Source organism: Larus michahellis, chromosome 13, assembly GCF_964199755.1.
Source record: "Larus michahellis chromosome 13, bLarMic1.1, whole genome shotgun sequence".
NCBI classification, from domain to species: domain Eukaryota; kingdom Metazoa; phylum Chordata; class Aves; order Charadriiformes; family Laridae; genus Larus; species Larus michahellis.
In genome coordinates, this window is record NC_133908.1 from 6,021,227 (window position 1) to 6,044,190 (window position 22,964).

The 22,964-nt window shown below is 43.5% G+C and overlaps 2 protein-coding genes across 10 annotated transcripts; one reads left to right on the plus strand and one right to left on the minus strand.

The window, feature by feature from the left end:
• Positions 1 to 578: 578 nt before the first annotated feature.
• Positions 579 to 10,543, minus strand: GUCD1 (guanylyl cyclase domain containing 1). Of its 2 annotated transcripts, XM_074606908.1 has the most exons (7): positions 10,109 to 10,238; positions 9,369 to 9,462; positions 8,222 to 8,306; positions 6,578 to 6,743; positions 5,731 to 5,822; positions 3,853 to 4,094; positions 579 to 3,391 (listed from the first exon to the last, which is right to left on the minus strand). In XM_074606908.1, the coding sequence occupies exons 3-7, from the start codon at positions 8,230 to 8,232 to the stop codon at positions 3,300 to 3,302; spliced, it is 603 nt and encodes a 200-aa protein (XP_074463009.1). In that variant the 5' UTR covers positions 8,233 to 8,306; positions 9,369 to 9,462; positions 10,109 to 10,238; the 3' UTR covers positions 579 to 3,299. The 2 variants fall into 2 exon arrangements, with proteins under 2 accessions (XP_074463009.1, XP_074463011.1); XM_074606910.1 differs by lacking the exon at positions 9,369 to 9,462 and having other exon boundaries at positions 10,109 to 10,543.
• On the plus strand, positions 9,969 to 14,498 carry SNRPD3 (small nuclear ribonucleoprotein D3 polypeptide). Of its 8 annotated transcripts, none has more exons than XM_074606915.1 (4): positions 9,969 to 10,065; positions 11,312 to 11,461; positions 12,229 to 12,421; positions 13,305 to 14,498. In XM_074606915.1, exons 2-4 carry the CDS (start codon positions 11,336 to 11,338, stop codon positions 13,364 to 13,366), a joined length of 381 nt encoding a protein of 126 aa, XP_074463016.1. In that variant the 5' UTR covers positions 9,969 to 10,065; positions 11,312 to 11,335; the 3' UTR covers positions 13,367 to 14,498. The 8 variants fall into 8 exon arrangements, with proteins under 8 accessions (XP_074463016.1, XP_074463019.1, XP_074463017.1 ...); XM_074606918.1 differs by having other exon boundaries at positions 10,044 to 10,078; XM_074606916.1 differs by having other exon boundaries at positions 10,044 to 10,074.
• Positions 14,499 to 22,964: the final 8,466 nt, after the last annotated feature.

Here is a 22,964-nt window from a genome sequence, read left to right on the forward strand (position 1 = left end):
TTACAGCCACAGTTCAACCAATGTCTTTGATGGGCTCCATGAGGTGCAAAAGTAGTGCTGCAGACAGATGCTTTTAATATCTTCAGAAGCTCAGTGCTGTGTTGTGAGGCAAAAATAGAAACGCCAGCTAAAGCACAGGCAAAGCTGGTGCAGTTGCCTTACTTTTCATTGTGAACAGAAAGCCATGGAGATGCTATTAGGGATCAGGATGGGTAACAAAAACTACTTCCCTGGAGCTGCACTCCAGTAGGATACTTGGTGGTTGCAGAGTACACAAAACAGCTGTTGAACATACATAATAGCAGCACATTTGCTGTTCTCAGCTACTGATGTGTATTGAAATTTTGTTTTGTATGATTCAGGTGATGCAGTATGTGTTCAGGAAGTGCAGAATGACTAAAATTTACAGACTAGCAACTATGAATTTATAGCTGAAATAAATATTTGAACTCTTAGATAATTTTTTCCAAATTAAAATTTCATCTATGCCATTTCCATTAAGTATATAACGTCCTCTAAAGATTTTTCCAGCGTTTTTCATAATAAGCTAGTAAATAAATGCACTCACTACATTGATACAGGGTTATCTGTGACTTTAAACCTTTATTGAGAATGGCTTAATTACAAATAAAAATATATTTATGTATAAAATCCCTGCATGTAAAATACCCCTTCCTTTGCTATTGACATCATGAAGGAAACAAAGTGACAAAACATTTTCAGAATGAGTATTTTGATAGACAATGTTGTAATGGAAAACAGTTTCAGAAAATGCGGACGTTCTGAATGCTTGCGCAGAGAGCTTCTTTTTAATCTGAATTTGTGTCATATAAATACTCAGTCTTTTCACTTGGCTTTTGGTTCTTCCTCATGTTTTCATCTCACATAGCCGTCTTCCATTTGGCGGCTGCAAGAGATCCTGATGTAATGGTGAAGCTCTCCTTTTGTCTGCATTAGCTTAAACAGCTTTGTTTCTTTATCTTTCAGTTTTGTTGAAGTATTTAAACCCTGGGTACCAAACATTTAATAGTCAATATTGTTATACCTATCTGTGCACTTCAGAACACTTAAGCATGCCCTTAAGTTCATGTTTTATGTATAAGCTCAAGATTTGCATTTGGATAACTGAACCAGTAAGAGGCTAAATGTCAATTACAAGCCTATTGTAAGAATTGTTTTTATTTAGCTAACCAAGCCTGCTCTAAAATTAATCCTTTGGCAATTTAATGGTATGGAATGAACTACCTACCTGAAAATGAATGGGTTAAGGAAGTACTCTATCAACCTGTAATTTACATACCTGTTAATTAGTAACATAGCTAATACAGTCTCTCTAAATCAAACATCATTAATTTGGACTTGGACATAAAAATTCCCAGATCAGTAGCCTTCTGGTGACTGACTGTGGAGGAGTGGGAAGGCCTTTTCTTGTAAATAGGTTTTGTACCTTTTTTCTGGGATACTGCTGGTGGCAGCAATGTACTGGTTCTACTGCTCACAAATCACATCTTAACTTTTACTCATTTTGCGTGTATAAGTGCCAGAATGTATTCCAACCTCACCAATGATAAGCAAAATTCAATATACTGAAAATTTTTTGTCACATACTTTCTGTTTGGAACTTTTTAAAGGCTACTGCTTTTGAAATGTCTGTTACTATTTTTAGCCTTTGTACAAAGGAGCACTCTTGATTCTATTAAGTGTACTTATTGTACACTTTCCAGATACTTTTTAGTAAGTCAACTGATGATAAACTATTTTCTCTAAGAAAAAATTGCTACCATGCTAAAAAGTAGATTCCTATGTATTATTTCCACTACTAAGTAACAATGTCCTTTTACTGTTATTCCACGCAGTTCCAGAACTTGAACAGTAATTTTCCTAAAACCATGCCAAAGATGTGGGATCTCTGTCTTAAGTGCAAAATAAAATTTTGCTAGCATCACATCAGTATTGATTTTTCTACCCATTTCAACATAGGCAGGACTTGAGATCAAGACTTGTAGGAAATTGTGATGGATGAATTTGGTTCTTACACTTAACAGTGCTCCTCAGCAAAGTAATTAAACCCATGACAGGATTATGTGTGGGCTGCTGAAAATTTCATTTGATCATGTCTGAATACAGTAACTCCAACTTAATCCAAATACAGCTGTATTATAAGAGCTAAAAAGTCTGAGTTACTGCCTCTTACTTGTAACAGCGACATTTGTATTCCTTCTTTTCTTAATTGATTTCAGCTCTTCTTAGAAGGTCACTGAACTAGTAACAATAGCTAAATTTGGCTCAAATTATGATTCAGCATTTTAGTTACAATCCAGTATATGCTGTCAGGTATTTATAATTTATACACAAAATTAATATAATTAGCATGGATGATAATTTTCTGTATTTGCTTAGTAAGTTTATATTTTATATTTAGAATGGAGTCTGTGCAAACTGGCCCATGTGGGTGGCATAACATTCAGAGGTTTTTGAAAAGAGCAATGAAAACGTCTAGGTACAAATAAAATATCTTCACTTAAACTTTTGGGGCAATACAGAGCTCTGAGGAGTCATTCTAGAGGATTTAGCTAAAAGGGACCGAGTTTGTAGTACAAGGAACAATACCAAGAACTACGAGTCAAAATCTAATATAGTGGCATAAATGCTAAATTTGTGTAAGGTGAATTTGGTACATAGGAAGCTTCCTTAAGTAATTGTGTTTCACTCCTACAATGCAGACAATACTGATGAGCCAGCAAGGTATTTTTTTGTTATTTAAAAGTGATTTAAGTTAGTATTTTTTCCTTCCATAATACCCCACTGAACCTCAAATCCCTAGATTTAGGATGAAGAAACCCTTGATGCTTTGACAGAGAGAGAGAAACAGGTATTTTCTTTTCTTTTTTTTTTTTTTTCTGGTTTTGTTTACCTAAACCTATGCATGTATTACCACGTGTTAAAGTTCATAAATTTGGTGCTTTTTTTCTCATGTGTTTAATTTGAAAATAAGCTCAAAGTGAATAGGCTCTGAGCCTGTATTTTAAAACTGCTGTCAAATATGCGATGTTGAAAATGAGGGGGGAAAAAAACCCCAAACAAAAAACGGATACATACATTGCAAAATCAGATACATCATCAGAAAAAAAAGGTAAAGACAGCATTGCAATATAGTCCTATCAATGTCTATAAAGCCTCCCTTGTTTAAGATCCCACTGCAATTCAGGAGGAAGGTCTCTGCAGGGGGAGTCCTGAGACAAGCAGCCAGCTGCCATGCAGGCTGCACAGGAAAGGACCACAAGTATCAGGCGTGGACGTCAGCTGTCTGTGTAGATGAACAGAATATCTTCATCAGTGCCGTAACTTGTCCTCGCTTCCTCAAAGTTACTGATGCTGGTGCAGCATGTTCCTGTTATGAAGGAAGAAAATGTTACTAAAAATTGAGAAGAATTTGCCTGTGAAAGGCTCTTATACTGGGTCTAGCAGCCTCTGCAAAGAGAAGTAACTAGTACACAGACTAGACCTATCAGGTTACAGCTTTACTCAGGTCTTTCTGCCTCAAAGGCAGTGCTTGCTGAAGTAGTGCTGTAAATAGGTACTAAATTGGCCATCCTGTTCTCTTCTGAACAGTTCAGCATCTCTAACTAACCCATGTGGAAGCCAGACATGTTTGCTAGAATGCGTATGTTAATGCCTTAAGTAAATCACAGCACTGATTTAATTAATGTGGCAAAACCCCTTCTGACATATTGGTCAGTGATGCCTGAAATACATACAGGCTATTAGGGGAAGCCCAGCTGTGGCTCTGCATTACAGACATGTTAGTAATGTGGTGGCTGAGAATCCACCCAAAAGGAACAGGCTACTCACGGTCAGCATAGGCAGGGTTGTTGTAGTAAATACTCCCTGAGGCTTTGTTGTAGCCACATAACACAATGAAATGGCCCTGGTAGTCGGGATTCCTGCAGAAGCACTTCTGTCCAATGGGGAGGAAGCAGCAGTATTTGACAGGACTTGAGCAAAGATCACACAATAGGAGGACTGCATTCACTAGGACAATGGCTACATGACCTTGGGACAGGTGTTTTTGGATGTCTTGAACAGTTACTGTGCTGCAGAAAAAACATCAGATCTGCTTACTAACAAGTTTAGGAAAGACACTGGTATACAATGAAGTGTGTGGTGACGGACAGTACTTATGACTGCAGCTGGCATGGTTGTTTATGTATCACAGGTACAGCTTTTTGCTGATAAAACCCTGAAGGCTTTGCTACAGACAAAGCCTGACAAAACCTGTGTCATTTAAGGCCTTTTGATCTCATTACTGCTACTGAAGTGTGGAGTAACAGCTCTGGATTCTGCAGTAATATAAACGTAATCTCAGAATGTATCAGGTGTCCCAGAGAAGAGTACTAAAGGAGCTAGCACCTCATTCAATAACTTCAGAGACTTCTGTTGTGGGGAAATCATAAGTGAAGTGTTCTCTCCTGCTCTTAGAAAAGCTTATCTCTGAAGCACCAAATCTTTATCAACTGAGTGGTTAAAGATTGTATAATCACTAACCAACTTAAGACATGCCCAGATTTGCCTCTGTCACACAGGAATGTTTCTCCCAGTTGCAATTTTGGACTACCTGATGTTCTTGAGGCTTTATTTCTATAGTACCTCCTACAGAGAATGACTATTAACCAAACAATTTATAATCTCATCTGTTAAAAGCTGTCCTTCTCTGAGGCAGATGGTGTATTCCATATGCATTAGAAACTCATCCCTTGGATATGTTCCACACGTCCAGGCTGTGTGCACTACCTAACTGAACTCAGGTGCTTTTTAACCTTTTCCAGTACTGGTTCTCCTCTTTGATGCCCCAGCCTCAGTACTGCACAGGTAGATGTGCCCTCTGTCCCTGCTGTGATCAAGGCCACGATCTTAAGATTCCTAAAGCAAGATGGACTGGCTGTCCCTTTTGTCCTGCTAAACAGATGGTGCCATACAGACTCCATGTACGTTAAAAAGGACACTTAAAAATTCTGTTAAACGAAAGTTGCATTGCAGCATTCAAATGCTGTTGTGACTGCCCTGTACCCTCTCTTCTTTTCTTACTTCTGATTGCTTACCCCCACTTCAACAAGAGATCCAAATCCAGCTTCGCTATCAAAAGGAATGCAACTCCAGTTGAACATGGACTTTAGTTATTTCCCATGTAGAATATCACTGTCAGTTGTGAAACATTTCTGCAGTTTTTCCTCTTCTCCTGGGTTTGCAGCTCTTTCATAGAGGTTCCTTATTTCATCCTCCCTTTGGCAAAAGCTCATATGCCAGCTTTTTCTTTGTGCGTCTGTGTAGGAACAGAGAGCTATACTATTTGCATAGCTCTGGGAACAATGGGTTGTGTGCCCACGTAGCGCTCTCCTTAATTCCAACAATGGCCAATTAGAGCACTGTAGGCACTCCCTACTGGGTAATTTTAATGGATAATCAAATTCAAAACATAAACAATAGTCAACTCCTGTCAGCATTTTCAAATCACTTACTCTGTGTCGTGACTGTTTTTCCTCAAACTTCACTATTAACTCCTGATGTCTACATTTTTTTTGAGACAGATATAGTAGAAAGACGCTGTAATTCACCAAAAAAAGGCTCAAGGCTTGATTTCGGTCTCTTTTACCATTTTAGCTGTGTGAATCCAAGAAAAGCATGGGGCCCACAGAATCTCCAAAGAGAAAGGAAAGAAAACAATAATCTTACCACTTCTCCACCAGCACCTTGCAGGCTTTGGCTTGTGCAAAGAGCTGGTTCACTCGATTCTCTTCTGTGTCAAAGTGCTTCCTGTAAAACGACTGTGGAGACAACAGACGTTATGAACTGGAATGAAGTTTACCTTAGGTAATCTACTACTTAAAATCCCTGCTAGCAGGGGCTGCGTAAATTGGAGATCTGGCTATGGGACGAGAGATCTCTCTCGTAGGTCACTGGTAACAGGATGAGGATTCCTACTGTAAATTCTAAGTTTAAATTCACCGCTGGTCCGTTATTGCTGTAATTTCCATCCAGTGGCTATTCAGCTGCCTGCATGAAAGAAGCCTGTCTTGTTCGTACTGGGCGGGAGCTTGCATTAGAAAAGCCATCGCCACCATAGGCCCTCACTGGCCCCCTGGCAATCTTAAAGAGGCCAAGCTCTCAATGGCCATGGGGGTCAAGTTCCCCTCTCACCTCTAGAGGTGGTTCTTCCAGGTCAGGGCTGAGGCACGGTGGTGGGGAAAGTGTGGAAGCTAGCACTGCTGCTGCCCAGGCTCTACCTGTTCTGTAGATAAATAGACGGCTTCAGTCTCCAAAGCTGTCAAATAGGCTGGAACCTTTTATGAGCATTATGTGAAAACTTTTTAAACAATTCGTATTATGGAATCCAAGATGTGAAATATGTGGGATCGAATCTAGCTTTGCCTTTGGAACTGATTAGTGCAAATTCTGGCAATAGGCAAACCTTGTTTACAGGAACTGTGGTTAATTGTCAGTGACACAGCAGAGCTTTTATAACATGACACACAGGGCTTTTAAAACTGTCTCCTGTCTCCCAGTAGATGAGAATACTAACCTGATTTTTGTAGCCCTTGTCCACTCCGAGCGTCTGGGTGCAAAATTTATGCTTAACACCAAAGTGCCGCATTAGGTAGGCCAGGTCAATAGTCCAGATGCTCTTTGTTAACTGGAGTTCCTGGATGGCTTTCTGAAATTCATCATTGTCCAAATGGTTCAGGTACCTATGGTATTAGGAAAGGCAGGGGAAGGGAAGCACAGATCTTAGGAGAAGCAAAACATGTGCTGTAGCCCAAGCCTCCACATCACAGGACGTAAAAACTGAAACAAATGGTTTGGCTAAGAAATAACAAAAAAAACCCAACCAAACCAACCCACAAAGGAGCCACAAATATAAGGGAAAGGAAGGGAGTAGGGAATATTTAACTGGATTTATTGCTGACTTCTTTTAATTGGAAATGTATGAGTATCTTGACTGTTTATAGTGCTAGAAGTGTACAGGTGCTGTACAATAGGCAAGCTATACTGAGCAAGTATAGAACTCTGTCCTGAAGGGCTTACAGTCTAAATGTACAAGCATATTAGAGCAAACACAGAAAGAAGTGTTAAAGACTAAAACTTGCTTCACGCAATAGGTGGATTTCAAAAGGAGGAACTGTAAAGGAAGTCGGTCAATATTCAAAGGAAGCTTGTCTTGGCACTGATGGCACAAAAGGCAATAAAGGGGAGATGAAGTCAGGAGCAGGCTTGGGACAGGTTGCAAAGGAGGGGGGAAAGGCAGTTACAGAGAGTTCTGGAAGTTAGAAAACAAATGGAAGTAAATGGGAAAAAAAAAAAAAGGACTGGAATTGAGGATGCAGGGCAAACAAGGTCAGATCAGCAGGGTGAGAAGATTAATCTTGGAAGCTGAGTTTTGGGCAGACTGGAGTGGCAAAGAGGTAAAGGGAATAAAGAGGCAGAGGTTACAGTAGTCAAGATGGGAAATTACCAGCACACGGACTAACGTCTTGGCAGAAGGGATGGAGAGAAATGAAAATCTTCTGCTTCATATCTACTAAGTGGACATCTAAATAGGTATTTCTCCTGCACCTAAGCTCATGTTCCTCTGTGGAAGGAAAGAGGAGTTCAGCAGGACAGCTACTAGTTCAAAAAAAAAAAAAAAAAGAAAAACCAAAACAAAACCAAAAAAACCCAAAGGGCAACACAGTGCATTGTTTTGAAGTTGAAACCATTCTTGGAACAAAACCACTCATCCCACAGACTGGGGGCTCAGCAGGACAGAGGTAGTATATACTCATCAACTGGGATGCACCTACCCATCACTTGAAAACACAGAAAGGAATTGTTGTGCTAAGTATCCGTTCTGAATTAGAACAATAGGAAAGAGGGATAACTTTTTATTAGCTTATGCATGCCAACCTGCAAAGTTCTTAGAGCTGATCAGATGTTTTGTATCTGTCAAAACAGTCAATTATTCAAAAGGCTCTTAAGTTCATCTTGGTTTATATTTCCCCTTGCTCCTGCTGGAGAGCTGTGCCAGGCATAGTAATTCTCCAAGGGTACCTGAGAATACGTGCTCTCGTAAGACTAAGTTAAACTCACAGCTGCATCAACGCACCTCTTCTCCCTGCGTGTTGCTTCCCGCTACCCCTCTCCCATGGGATGGGATTTCCCACCCCTTCAAACCAAAACAGCCACTTACTGAAGCACCATCCTGGAGCAGGCTAGCCCGCAGTCCCAGTGGTACAACTGCTGAATGACCGGCACTTTCAGCTGGATGCAGTCAACTGTAGTGGAAACACCCCATTGTGAGTAAAACACGAAAGATGTCACGCAACAACACAGATCATACAGGAGTGTTTTTTCCATACCTCAGCATTAAAAGTCAGCTTGTCCTCAGCACTATAGTGGCAGAAGCTTAGAAAGATTTTTTTACTTTATCTAATTGGCAGGTATTTTTTATTTTCTTAGGGGAATGTAAGTTTGGTATTTCTGTACGCTTAAGCGTTTGGTTTAATCTCATACTCCTTATCCTGGATCACTCTGCCATATGGTCCACCCCCTTCTCCTTGAAAGTTTGATTTTATTCTTTTTGGTGGGGTGACATGCCCGCCAACTATGAAGCTGTATCCCCCCCTCCTAAATAACAGTAGGTAAGGCACAGGTATTCATCCCTTCTCTTGTGTCTGCATGTACTTCTATGCCACAAAAGGAGTTCTGTGAGAAAACAGATACAACCAAGATCTCTAGGTGCTGATCTCTTACAAATCACACAGATCAGAGCCTTTTCTACGGATGTCTTTTTCCTCAGGGACTGTAATTTATGGAGTAATTTTCAGTTAACAAAGCTCCACAAGTGGCACCTGTTGGCCTTTCGCATTAACTTAGTCAATAACTCAGCAAAGGGAGCGGGAAAAAGAACGATCTCTACCAAAAAGTCCCAGAATACAAGTAACTCCATCCTTCTGCCTCAGTTTTTATTTTTACAGGGTTGGCGATGTGGTGGTTTCAGTTTCAGAAAGTTCCTTACCGCTCAAAGGACATGAAGAGTTGTCCCTATTATTGTTACTTCAGCACCAGTCAAAGTGAGTTAATCATAAAGGGCTTTTCTCAACAACCTTACCTTTGGTCTCGAAAAGACCTTTGAAAAGTTCTGTTAATACAAGGTCAGCTACATTTTAAGGTGGGAATAAAAACGTACTTGACGTCATGTGGGCTGGTCTACTTTTGATGTAATTTTATTTATCTAAGAAGTTTTATAGTGTTGTTTGTAATCTTATTTTTAAAAAAAGCTATAAGCCTACTGTCAGGACAAGCCAATACAGATATTCTGGACTCTTTTCAAATACCTTTTCATAGTTGCGCCACTGTTTAATCATGACTTTGAAGACTGGCATACCCTTTAGTATATCCAATCTTTTTAATTAATATAGATTAAGTATCCTAAAGAAAAAAAAAAAAGAAAACGCAATTTTCAGATTCTCCTCTAACCAAGATCTGTAAGTATTTTGTCATCATTTTTTCTTGGCGTGTTATGATTCTGTCCCTTTTCTGTTAATACCCAGAGCCTCTGTCAAGTCCCAAGATTAACTGAAGAGGTGCACGTTTCCTACGTGAAGACTTCAAAGGGTAACAACTTTAATCTTCTTGGATGTTCAGCTCCCAGTCATCCTGTTTCCCAACACACCCAGATTTCTTCACCGATGCCTGTCGGCTGTCCCGAGATACGATACGAGCCCGTGCAGGCTGTGGCTGTAAACAGCACCGACAACGCCGCTCCGCTCCGCCGGCTCCTCGGCGCAAACAACTCACACCGGGAGCCGGCGATTCCACACCGCTGCTGGCAGAACCGTCGGCTCCGGGCGGGCGGAGGGGCCGCCAGGGCCTCCCCGGGGGATGGCGAGACCCCTCGGCCGCGGGCAGGGCCGTGCCCGGGCTCCCTCCCCCGGCCCCTTCCGCCAGGGCCGCCCGCCCCCTCCCCCCGAGGGCTCCTCCCGGCCGCCCCGCGTCCCCGCCGGCAGAGGGAAGGGTTGCGGGATTGCCGGGGTATGACCAGTAGGTACTTGCGGGGTTGCCGGGGCTCACTGACCTGGCGGCGGCGGCTCCCCGGCCTCCTGGGGGCTCTTCATGGCGGCGGCGGCGGCGCCTGCCGCCTGCTCACTGCCGGCCCCGCCGAGCCGGCCTGGGCGGCGGCGCGGCCCAGGGGCCCGGCATGCCTCGGCGCGGCGCTGGCTCCTCCCGGCCCCGGGGGCGGGGGAGGAGGCGGGGGCTGCGAGGGGCCGGGCCCCGGGGCGTCTGCCCCGCGCCGTGGTCGCGGTGTGGGCGGCGGGGTGTGTCGGTGGGCAGGGGCATGACACGGCGGGTGGGGGATGCGGCACCGAGGGCGCGCGGGGAAGCCAGCCTTGCCCCGGCAGAGGGGCACCGCCGGTGGGAGGGGGCTGCCCCCGGCCGGCGGGACAAGACTGCGGCGGAACCGTGGCGCCGGGTCTGCGCGGCCCGGCGGCCCCGGGCGCGATGGCGGTGGAGGGCTGGGAGGGGAGGGGAAGGGGTCGCTCCCGCCGGTGCCTTCCGGTTCCGGCGCGCGGTGCAGGGTGGGAAGGCGCAGGAGGCCATTAGCGGCTGAGCGCGGGACCGGGCTGAGGTGGGTGGCGAGTGGCGGCGGGACCGGCCCCGGGTCGGGTTCCTCGGCGTCTTGTGGTGTTCCCGGGCCCTGCTCGCTCTCTGGGCAAGCATCCGAGCTGCTCCGTCTTCCCTGAGGTGCCTGGGCCTGAGGGGGCGAAGCCGCGGTGGAGCGGCCGCAGGCCTCGGGGGCTCTGCTGGGCCTCTCGGGGTGGGCCAGGCTGGGCCCCCCTCTGCCCTTGGGGGGCCTTCAAGCGAAGGAGGGTGGTGTGGGGGTGCGGTGCGGTGTGGTGTGTGGGCTGGGCTGGGCTCGGCTCCCTCACGGTAGAGGCTGTCACTTAGGAGGAACGGTCGGCGAGGGTGGCTGTCCTCACCACAGGTGCAGCTGCGCTCGTAGGTGGCCAGGCTGGCTGTACCGTTATGGGGTGCACCTGGCTACACGGGTGGTCAATTAGCTGGTATTTACAGGTGAATTTCCCAGGTCAGAATGAACTTGGAAAAGACTTAATTTTGCTGATCTTTTAAGTTTTATTAATGTAGTGTCAAAGCATATGGTGTGTTTGGGCAAGAGAGAAAATCAGCGCTTTACACTGTGAAAGATCATAGATTGTGTAGGTAAAGCTTAGTCTACAACTTTCTTTGTAATTATGTCCTTTGTTTTTTCTTGTCTCAGGTGTAGAACCGCAGCACTGCAAACATGTCGATTGGAGTGCCAATTAAAGTCCTGCATGAGGCTGAAGGCCATATTGTGACATGTGAGACCAATACAGGAGAAGTTTACCGAGGCAAACTTATTGAAGCTGAAGACAACATGAATTGTCAGGTATACCTGCTTCAGGAGGTTGGAGGCAAGGCTTTCTGACATGTGTCTGGAAAGGCTGATAGCTAGCTTATTGGCAGCTTGATTAAAAGACTGTTGCTTTTAGTCTTAGGATAAAGAAAACTGTACTGCTGTACGTGTGCTGTCTTACCATAGTGAAATGGGTTCAGGATTACTGAGCGTGCCAAAGAGGCCAGACCTTATTCTTGTTTTAGAGTCGGATTGGGTTGGGCATTCCTGTCAATTATATTAGATGTTCCTGTCAATAATATCAAGATTCTGTTCTGTGAACAACGTTTCTGCTGGAGTTCTTTATTTAAAGCCACTGAGTGTAAGAATAAACCCTTGATTTAAGAAATTGAAGCTGTTTTAATGCATGTTACTTTAGTCATCCCAAGAGGGTTTAATTTTTATTGACTTTAGGCAAGTCATTGTTGAAATCAAAATGCTTCCTTAATAGTTAGGAATAGAACAGCTTTCTTGAAACTGGCTCAGTATGAGAAAACCAAACTAACATAGCTGATAAAACTAATTTGCAAACTGGGGAGAAAGCAAAAGTCCTGGACTTGCTTGAATAGTAGCAGGCTTAGAAATATGGCTAAATGGTCCTGGATGCCTTGTGTCACAGCTCCAGTTGAGAAAGCAGTATCCTTGGGAAGTCTTTGGGGCTCCAGTAGTACTTGAATCTTGGCTGTGTATTCTGCAGGCAAGAGAAGGAATACAGAACTGTGTTAGAGGCCTGTGAGCACTGACTGATCTTTATTTTCCAGATGTCCAACATAACAGTGACATACAGAGATGGACGAGTGGCACAGCTTGAACAGGTGTACATCAGAGGGAGCAAGATACGGTTTCTTATTTTACCAGATATGTTGAAGAATGCTCCTATGCTAAAGAGCATGAAGAATAAAAACCAGGGTTCTGGAGCTGGACGAGGAAAAGCAGCTATTCTCAAAGCTCAAGGTGCGTACAACTTGTTTATGGTTGTGTTTCTGCCCCCTTCCTCCCCCCCATTTTGCTGCAGAAGAGCTGGAAAACTGTCATCTCTATCACTGAGGAAACAAGCTGTAAGAAACTGAAAGATTACTGGTTCATATGTTGTTTTTCTGTGTATTTCATCTTATGGTAGGAGTCAAGACTGAAACTGCCCAATTACCTGAATGTGTAATATTGATGCTACAATAATTTAGATATAGTGAGTAGCCGTGTTGAAAGGAGGCTTTATATAAAACTTTGTCATCTTTTTTCCGGTGTTTGTGTCCGCTAGCTGTTTGGAATAGTTAGGGAAGGATCTAGGTGTTCTTATTGAGCTTTTGTAAAATTCAGGTATTAAGAAGGTACTTAAAGTAGTGGGAAGCTGTAATTATCAGCCATTCTATAGTTCACTCTCATTTGTATCTTTCTCAGGGGAACAGCCTAATTATATCAAGACTAAGTAATAGTCATGGGCTGCAGAGTCCTTGCTTAACCTTACAGCATTTGCTAAAGTTATGTGGGGGAATAATAACATCTGCTGAAACATACTGAGTTCTGTTGCAAAGTCTTGGAAGACTGTGAGGTTTTAAATCTCTGGCTACAAATTTGTGCGTCAGATTAGAAGGAACATAAAGTGTACAAATATTCCACTGCATCTGTTCTAAGTAACAAGACTGTGTAACCATTAGTTCTGGTTCTTCTCACAGAAAGCTTTTTCCTGTTACATCACTTCCTGAACTTCATAGGACAGCCTCGCTTCCTTGCTTCTAAGCAGGAGACTTTGAGTGTTGTTTATGTTTCTTTGTTGGTTGTTGAGATAAATACACGGTTATGTCAAATCCATGTCATCCCTGCTGTTTTCTTTCTTCAGTGGCTGCAAGAGGAAGAGGCCGTGGCATGGGCCGTGGCAACATCTTCCAGAAGCGAAGATAATCTTGGTCTTGACCGACGTGCATTTTTTTTTTTTATTAGAGCGTATTAACTTGACTACATGTGCATTGGTATCAGTTTTGTTTAATAAATGTTTCTGACAAAAACTTGTCTGGTCTTGTATGACAGGACTCCTCTTGGGCAAGTACATTGTAGGTTGATTTCAAGCTTAAAATAGCTTTGTCTGGAAAATAGTGGATTTTACATCTAGATTTGACTACTTTATATTTGTGTGATGCATTGACTTTTAATGTTGCGGTTTTCTTGTTTAGTCCTGTTGCCGTTCATTCTGTAAAGAATTGGAAGGTATTCTTGATGAAGAATTTTAAGGTATTATGTTTTAAAGTCATATTAGCAGCTACATTTGTGGAACGTACTGCCAAACAGGCAGCTTCCTGAGAAGCAAAGCACTATGTTCTTTTGCTTTATATGGATCTACAATAGAGGTCCATCTTCAGAGCTGTACGTGGAGCTTGTATTCTTGCGTTTCTTATTTTTCTCTTAGGATACAGGGAGAATTTTTCATTGGGAACACAACAGCTTTGATAGTCTGAGTCTATATTTGCAGTGAAAAATTCTATTCTAACTTTCTTAGTGGTTCACTTGTTTGTGGGATTGTTTTTTTTTCTCTCTACCTGGGAAAAGAAGACAGAATATAAACCAGGCATTTTCAAGGATAAATTTGAAGTGTTTTGTAAATTTGAAAAGTAGTGCAGGTGTATAGTGAAAGTCATATAAGGGGTTATCCATTAAATACAACTCAATAGAAATGCTAATCTTTTGAACAAAGCGTAGGAGGATCAACTTTAGCTTTTGGTCTTCACATCTATACACAGGCATAAAGATTATCAGCTGATCTGGAGGAAGCCAAATGTAGTTGTAACCTTATTTCTAAAAGTATAGTGTGGCTGACTTACTGACTTAAAGGCTTGAAATGTGTGAATGTTAACACTTCTGTACCTAATCACATACTTGCATACAGTCAATTATCAGTCTGGAAATGTATCAGATACCTAGTCTTGCTTTTCTGCTATGATGCTGTGAAGACTCTCCCTTGTGCGCAGACATGAAAGTTGAACTAATGTATTAATTTGTTGAATTTTTGTCTGTAAATAAAGCTGTATTTGGTCTCACATCACTAGAAAAACCCTGCTACATCTTCTGGGTAGTAATGATCCTAAGCATTTGTACTAGAAACCTCCTTAAAATGTGTTTAAGATGTGCTTGAGCTTAAATTATAAGAACACTTTAGTTTCTTGTATGCCTAGACACAGGAAGCCATCCAAAAGACAAAACAGTTTTCATAAAGCCCTGCTTCAAAACATGGCATGTGAGTCATGTTCATATAGCACGAGTGCTTTCCTGAAGAGATCGTTTCCAACTTGAAATGACCACTCTAGGGCTTTAGTAATGATATGAAACGCTTTCTCGTGGAAATGTCATTCTTCAAATCCACAGTCATTCTAAGGAGACTGGTGACTGATACCAGTTGATCAGGCTGTTTCCCTCTGAGAGTGTATCTGTGTAATATAAGGGCAAATAAAACTGGTCTGTATGCAAACTACAACCTTTCTAATCACTAATAATAACAGCTGTTTGTATGTTCTGGAACTTTAATAATCGGTTTGGTTCTAGCTCTTACTATGGGAGAGAAGACATCTCTTTTTTTCACAGAATTTTCTCCCTCTGCTTAAGTAAAGGCTTCTGAATTTCTCAAGACTGTTGAGAAAGGACATCTTAAAATCAACATGAAGCTGAAGTCCATTTTGAGTCTTTATACTAGAAGCCCACTGAGACTGATGTTTTTTAAGACACAAAGGAAAAAAAGAATTCCATCCTGTTGCTGTACCATGAGCTTCATGGTAAGAATTGAACTGTCTGCTTATAGTATCCCGTCCTGAGGCCTGGGATCTCTGGAAATGGGTTGGTAGGTAATAACAGATATTCCTGTTGACATCTGCTGGTGTTGCTTGTTGCTATAGAGTGGTATACGAGGAGTCCACTTTCCTAGTAGGTAGTAGTATGGCCATTTGAAATAGATGTCTTTTATTTGCAGTCTGTTAACTGGTCTTACTGCTTTTAACACGTCGGGCTTGTGATTGTGTTGCTAATTGAGTAGGAATTTTTGTACAGTGGAGTTGCACTACTGTCACTACAGGCAGAACAGGAATGGCATGATGCATGATTGCTTTCTGTGTAACTTGAGGCAAGTGTCTGCTGCGAGATTTTATAGGGTGCTTCTTCAGCAGCTAGAACTGCCTTCTCTTTCCAAAGCAAACACCTAATAGAAATCTGAGATTGATTAGTGCAACAATTAACTGCCATAAATATAAACTAGTGTCGGATGGAGCATGTGTGTGTTGAAGGATGTGGCAAGCTGTTCTGCTAAAGGCTGTGGCTAATGTACAGTGAGTGACAGAAGAAGTCACCGTTACCTTGTTTAGTATCAGGAGAGACAAGAGGTGTACTCACAGTTTGAGCAAAGAGCAATCGCTTTGGCAGAACCACTTTGTGTCTGGCTTCTCTTGGGTGTCCCTGTAACCTCTTGAGGAAACTAACAGTAAGGATTGACGCTTCTTTTTTTTGCTGGGACTATCTGGTACTTCTCAGCCCTCAAAACTGCTTCCTTTTTCTGTAAAGCCTCCAAAAAGAACTATTAATATGTGGAAAAGGAAGTAAGTCACAGATGGGGGACCTGACTAAAAGTATTTTTTTGGAAGAGATTCAAGATTTTGGCAAGACTGCAAATCTGGCCTATTGGCTTTGCACCTCACTGTTTCCTTCTGCCTGATAAGTATCATGTAGCCTTTTCTGAAGGTTACACGCTTCTTTTGCAGAGGTCAGGGAGGAATGGCACCCATTTTGAACATGTACAGCTACTGGAATGGCAAAGGCTTTGAAACACCGAAGGGCACCCTAAAAAGTATAATGGTTAAATGCTATTTAAGCAAATTAAAACTGCCTGGCAGTAACAGGTTTGTTGGGGATTGTTTCCACTGACGATGATTGGCTTACCTTTTCTATTGGTTTTTAAAGTTGCTGTTCCTTCTTCCTGTGCAATGCCAGGCTTCTGTTCTCTCCACTGAGACCTTTCTTCCCTGAAGCAGTTGATGTGGCGTTCAGCAGCACTGAGGGCAGGCGGACAACCTTGAATTTCGGAAAGAAACAAGAGCCCTTCCCAGCAGGTCTGACTGACAGAACAAACTGCAGCATATCTGCTTTAAGAAGTTTCTACCCCTTCCGATGTTTCTCACCCTCTATATTTGTGACTGTCCACTGAGCACGCAAAAAGAAACTTTTTTAAAAACCTTTTTTTCCAAGCGGTGTTGCCTTAGTTTTTAGGCTTTATTTAAAACATGTAACATCTCTAATCCTCATCAGCTTTGAAGAAGATACTGGATTTTGTATAAATTAAAAGCTTTGCACTGCAAATTCAAGTTGAGGCTGAATCTAGGATGAACTGTTTACCCTCTTCAGAAAGAAAGATATTGTGAATTAGTGTTGAAAATTTTGAAGGTTCACATTGGTAGGAATTTAAGCCCCAGCCAAGACAAACATATCACTTAGCAATTTCTTATTAGTCGAGTAAAATCTGACAAGACAAACCAAACGCCTGTTGGTTATAAGCTGCTTTGAAGAGCCTTTGTACAATGTGTGTATTTTTACCTACCATGGGATAAATCAGAATTTCCTTCTAACAAATGATGCGTCATCCACTAGATGGCTCTGTTGGTAAGAGAATGAAATACAGGAAACCGGAACCCTCTGGAAGGAAAAAATGCAAGAAATGTGACTTCTGCTGTAAAATCCATATGCTCAGTACTGTTACAACTCTAGCATGAAAACGCACAGCTTGTTTTCTTTCCTCTTTAGTGTTCCCAAAGTGCTGGCTTCATATGCACCCAGTCTGTTCCAGCTGTTCCCTGATGTGAGTGTCCCTGGTACTTGGCTAATTGGGCATATGCGCTTAGGTAGGTCGTGCAGATTCCTGGAGTTCAGCAACTTAATTGATCTGTTTCTCTGGGATGGAGGATACTACGGATAGATGCAGCTGTCTGATTTTAATAGCCCTTATTTGTCATCTTTTTTTTTTTTTGGTCACACATTGCAGTGTTTCTTTTCATTCTTTGCTATTGCTTTGTGTGGGGGCTTGTAAACCTCTTCCTGTTCAGTGGGTTCAGGGCTCACCATAGCTCCTGCTTTTGGCAGAGACACACAAGCCACTGGCCTGAAGCTTTGACATGAACTTGCCCCTTTGATATGATCCGTGTAGATGCCTCTGTAGTACTCATGTGGGCCAGAGAAGCCACACAGCAGCCATGCAAAATGATGTGTGTGGGGAAGTGCAGGCAGAAATTCACCCAGTCTTCCCGAGTCAAAACCGAGGTTGTGCTCCGGTACAAAAACAGAGGGGAGAGCCTGATAACAGTAGAGAAGAGATAAATGATTGGGGAACATATCACTTGAAAAAATTGCTTTGCACAGAACTGTAGAACTTTTCCTCACTGACCAGGTGCTTTCATCCCATGCACGTGCAGTTCTGCTCTCCAGGCGTGTCTAACTCATATGAGACCCTAAAGCTGTACTTTTCTTTAGTTCATTTTCCAAGGGTGCTCTGCAAAATATCAGTCTGCAAGATACTGGGTTACAGCTGAGAGAGGCTGGGAAGAGATGCTGTGTAGACGAGATGAGTGGCAAGCTATGGTGTCTCTTCTCTGAGCATCATTACATTCCATGTTGTAAAAGCCCTGTTCTCCACGGTAACAGAACTGAGTTTATACCAATTCTTAAAATTGCGGGAGAGGCAGTAGCCTCTTAATCTCTGCCAGTGAAAGGGAGAAGTAAAAGGATGTGGCCCCTAGATCTTCCATGCCCTCCAGAAAACCTCTTCTAGAAGGGCAGAATGGAGTGGAAAATGAGATTTTCTGGTGCTGGTGGTCAGGATAACTGTCCACTGTGTAGCTCTTTGCTACTTAAACTTGTGAGCTTCCATTTAAAGTAGAGATGTCCTATTTCCTCTTCCCAGTAAAATGTGAGCAAGGATGGAAGCCAGACGTCCCAGTGAAGTAATGGTTTGGTAAGGTAGCAAAGGGTGGAATTCTGAGGTCTGCAAGAAAGTATCAATGATTTGGTTGCTTATTTCTCAGCCATGGGTCAAAATGGAGGAAGGGTTCTCCCAGGGTTCTTTGATGTTTCCATCCTGACAGAGGCAAAAACCTAGATCTGGACTTGCACTTTATTGCAGCTAAGCTGATTCAGACAGTAAGACCTGGTCGTCTTCTTCTCACATTAGATAAAGCTACCTTTATGGGACCCTCCTGCCTTCAGTGTTTCTTTGGGAGGAAATACGGACACACCACGTTTAAAGCATGGTCCAGAATAGTCTTGAAACAAATGCTGATATGGGCAGTGTGCTGCAGATTACTTTGCAAGTAAGATGATACTGTTCTCCACCTCCTCATCCGCTCAGGGACAGATCACGCCTGTGGACAAAAGAGCTACCATATGATTACAGCATGCTGGTGCCTGAAGTAGCCAAAGCAGTGCTTGTCTGCAAGTACTTTCCCAGGTCAAATTGCACATTAACTACTCTGGGTGTCCTGTTGTTGCCTGGACCTGTAATAATAGTTCTTGATAGTGTCAAGAGTACTTTGGAGGTAATGAACAGGGAAGTGCCACCCTCCCCTCTGCTCATGCTAACTGTTCCTCAAAGAGTAGGCATGGGATTATTTAACTCGGTGTGGAGGCTGACAGTAGCGTGCGGTATGACCAGTAGGTTCGGGGTGGTTTTACTTCACTTAATTCAGATGCTTAATGAGAAAAGTATTTTTGTTTTGTGTGTGAATTGGTTGTTCCTAGTAGACAGGCTATTATTCCTGGCACAGGACCAGTCATTGCATAAGCAAGTATTGTGCAGCCCTCTGCTGCTCAGCAGAGACTATCAGAGTCTATGAAAAGTGGAGATTTTCCAGCATCATTAATTCAGGGGAGAATGTTGAAGCCCTGGCAAAGAAACAGATTGTATCCAGAAGATGTGTAGTTATGCTGGGAGAAATGAAAAGAATGGCAGAAAAACGCTGCTATTGTTCTTTTGTTTAGTGAACTGCTTGCAGCGAAAATTTAATTTGTTCTTCATTTTCCCTTGCCTGAGGACTTAAAATCTGTTGTCCGGTTGGGGGGTTGCCCTATTTCCAGCTCAGTGGAGAGACGCTAGTACATCTACTCCAGAGCAAACCACTGCTTGTTGTGAGGCAAAACTCTTCACGTTTTTTCCCACAGTGCCTAAAATGTTAACAGGGAGTGGGACAGAGCACTCAGTGGGAATATCAACAGCACTGGGCTGGCGGTGCAAAGGGAAGACAATGGCAATGCCTGGATTTGCAGGGAAATAGTTTGTTATATGGAACTGTCTCTTCAGCTTGTTCATGGCTCCCTGCTCTGAAGTGCCTGACCATCACTTTCACATGTTTTTCTTTACAAAGCTGTTACAGGGTACAAGGTCATTGTCACCTTGCACTTCACAAAGGGAGATGGAGACCAAGCCATGGAGAGGTTCAGACCAGGATTTGAAGACAGATTTGGGCCCACAACTCCTCCTGAAACCAACGAGCAAGGCATCTAAGTACTTTTCAATACCTATCATTAAGTGACCAGCCCAACAGTGTTCCTGGAGCTCTGGGACAAAGTCTCCAGAGGCCCAGTGACTGCTCTAACTGCTGGATCATCCCAGAAGTGATGGTCTCTGAGCACTACCTCCCACATCAGTCTCCTCTTGAACAGTAGACCACTTTGTGGTGGCTTACTGGAGTGGATACTTAGGATATTTAGGCTGCTTTGCTGGAAGTCCCTCAGTGGCGTCTGGAAAATGCAGTTTTGTTGTGTCTGTTACAGCTGTTTCGTACCTTCTTTTCTGATTTCTTTGCTCTCCTGCAACAAACATCAATCTTCCTTGTTAGGCAATTCCAGCAAGGCCTACTGAATCTGTGCTACCTTCATTTATTTTCATTCTCCTTCCTTAATTCTTCCCTTAATTTCATCCTTAAAGGACATGGACTGATGTTCCCTTCTGGAGAACAAAAAAATGTTACCTGTAAGTTTATAACAGCTGCAGGTCTGATGCTGCTGTAGATTCCTGTGCTTCTGGGAAACATGTTTACTCACTATACGTAAAAGTGAAAAATGTCTTTCTGGAGAAGCACTTTCAGGGAAAGACATGAGACTGAATCTGGAGAAAAGGCTACAGTCTCTGCCTCTGTTCTGGAGGTTTACAGGTAAGTTCCTTGACAAAATAGTTGTACTCCTTTCCTTGCAAGGATATGGGGAAGATAAATCACTGATCAAATGATCTTGGATACTGTGGTAAAAACACCTTGAAAACCCCTCTGTCCAGGTGCAATCAAAGATGATGATTAGAGGATTACGCTTATTTATAATCCTTCTTTCAGAAGACTTGGTTCTGTTTTCAGGGTAGAAGCCTCTCCACCCCACTTGGCAGTAGGGAACAGACCTCTGCAACACAAATGCACGTTGGCTTTGCATTCCAGTTTTGAATCTATTGACTGCAATTTACATCTGTAGATAACAAAGCAGAGATTTGTTGTCTAAAAGTAGGAGCTGTCAAGGTTGCATTCGGGCTTTTTGGGGAAAGAGGATGAGGTTTTTTGGTGAGTTGGCAGCATTTAGCCCTCATTAGAAACACAAGTCAGGCCACAAGCTTTATAAGCCCACAGCCTCTTAGAGGTTCTGGAGTACTGCAGCTGATGGCCCTCAGCAGACATGCTGTGGAGCTGAGAACGTGACAACGCATAGACCCATATGGTGACATTTTAGGTTGCTTATTGGTATCTTTACAGTCTTCTAAAATCTCAAGTAGACTGCAAGGTGAATAGAGGGGTTTTTCCCCCTGACACAATATCTAGCTGAGAAATAGAACTGAAGCGTGGAGATTTTTACTCTTCTGTAACAAAAAGGTGTTGCTGTTTATTGCTTCACAATTGAATGAGCTCCTTTCTGCAGAAGTCTCATGTGTCTCTGGAACAGCTCCACAGCAAGCCTTTTGTTGCAAAGCTCAGTTGTTAGCCGATATTGTTGCTCTTTGAAGAACACCATATAAAAGTGCACATCAGAGAGGTCTTCAGAACCAGGCAGGAGTGCGTCATTCTGCCTGCAGTCTTGTTCATCTCTTGCTTTTGAGGACAGTTTGGGTACAGCAGTAGGGAGCGCTGTGGTTTGGGAAGAGGAGGGATGAATGCACATAGAGGAAATGTTGCTTCTGCCTTTTCTCCAGGTATTTATTAGGATGTGCTGTCTTTGTTTTGTCTTTTCACTACAAGCTTTTTTTCTAGTTAATGAGCCAGATTTGACATGGAAAAAGTGGGTGAAGCTCCAGGGAACTCATTAGAGGTTTTTCATGTCAGAATTTGACTCCAAATGCGTGAAGTCTAATCCTGAACCTAGGCTGAGATTAATACCCTGGGATGTGCTGAAGCCTCTGGCTAGAGACTGCTGAGAGGGTCCAAGTAGCAGCCCTCATTTTACTTCTGCAGCCCCGTTTAAGCCTTGCGTTTAGTGTGTGTTTCAGCTATGTCTTTTTGCAACGTGATCCTGTTCTTAGGCTGAAACTAATGCTATGAGACCCACCAATCCCCCGGTCTAAGGGTTACACTGGGGATAATTCTAGTAGCAGCCGTAGCTTTACTTTAGCACCCTGATCCCCAATACTGTTTTACATCTTGGCTGTCTCCCTCTGAACCCCAACCCCAGCCATGGCTCCAGTTGTTTTACCTGGGGGGGGTCTCCCTGGACAGGCACAGGGCACCCAGCCACTCTCGCTCCCCCTCCTCAACAGGGCAGGGAGATGAAATCAGATGGAAATGCTCGTGGGTCAAGATAAAGACAGAGAGATCGCTTACCAACCACTGTCACAGAAAAACCAGACTTGACTTGAGGAGAATTAATTTATTGCCAGTTAAATTGGGTTTGGATAGTGAGAAACAAAGACAAATTAAAACAACAGCTTCCCACCCACCCACACACCCCCTGCCCGGCTTCTTCCCAGGCTCAGTTTCACTCCTTCATCCCCGACTCCTCTACCTCCCCTCCACAGCGGCGCAGGGGGATGGGGAATGGCAGGGTGGGGATGTGGTCATTGTGGCCATAACAGGTTCTGTCAGGGCTGTCCCCCTGCTACACCGTGGTCACCCCACGGGCTGCAGGGGACTCTGCTCTGGTGCCTGGAGCACGTTGTCTCCCTGCTCCTCCTCCTCGTCTGGCTTTGGCATTGCAGGGCTGTTTCTCACACTTTTTTCCCCTCACACTTTTTTCCCCTCACCCCTCGCTGCCCTGTGGCATTTTGCCCTTTCTTAAATACACTTTCCCAGAGGTGCCACCAGCCTCAAAGCTGGGCTCAGCTGTGCCTGGCAGTGGGGCTGTCACGGAACCGGCTGGAACCAGCTGGAACCGGCTGTGCCCAGCAGGGGCGGCCCCGACCTCTCCTCACAGAGCCCCGCAGCCCCACCGCCAGCCCCAGGGGCTGGGCCCCCAGCGCAGTGCCAGCTGCATGTACCACACAAAGGTGTTCTGGTGGAGGCACCCTGCTCTC

Bases quoted from the DNA above. Each gene is read 5' to 3' on its own strand.
- GUCD1 (XM_074606910.1), bottom strand. From the start codon at position 10,148: ATGAAGAGCCCCCAGGAGGCCGGGGAGCCGCCGCCGCCAG. The intron at 6,744-8,221 runs GTAAGTGGCTGT...CTAATACCATAG, and splicing joins TGCTCCAGGATGGTGCTTCA to GTACCTGAACCATTTGGACA. The intron at 3,392-3,852 runs GTGAGTAGCCTG...CCTTCATAACAG, and splicing joins CAACCCTGCCTATGCTGACC to GAACATGCTGCACCAGCATC.
- SNRPD3 (XM_074606915.1), top strand. From the start codon at position 11,336: ATGTCGATTGGAGTGCCAATTAAAGTCCTGCATGAGGCTGAAGGCCAT. The intron at 11,462-12,228 runs GTATACCTGCTT...TTTATTTTCCAG, and splicing joins AAGACAACATGAATTGTCAG to ATGTCCAACATAACAGTGAC. The intron at 12,422-13,304 runs GTGCGTACAACT...TTCTTTCTTCAG, and splicing joins AGCTATTCTCAAAGCTCAAG to TGGCTGCAAGAGGAAGAGGC.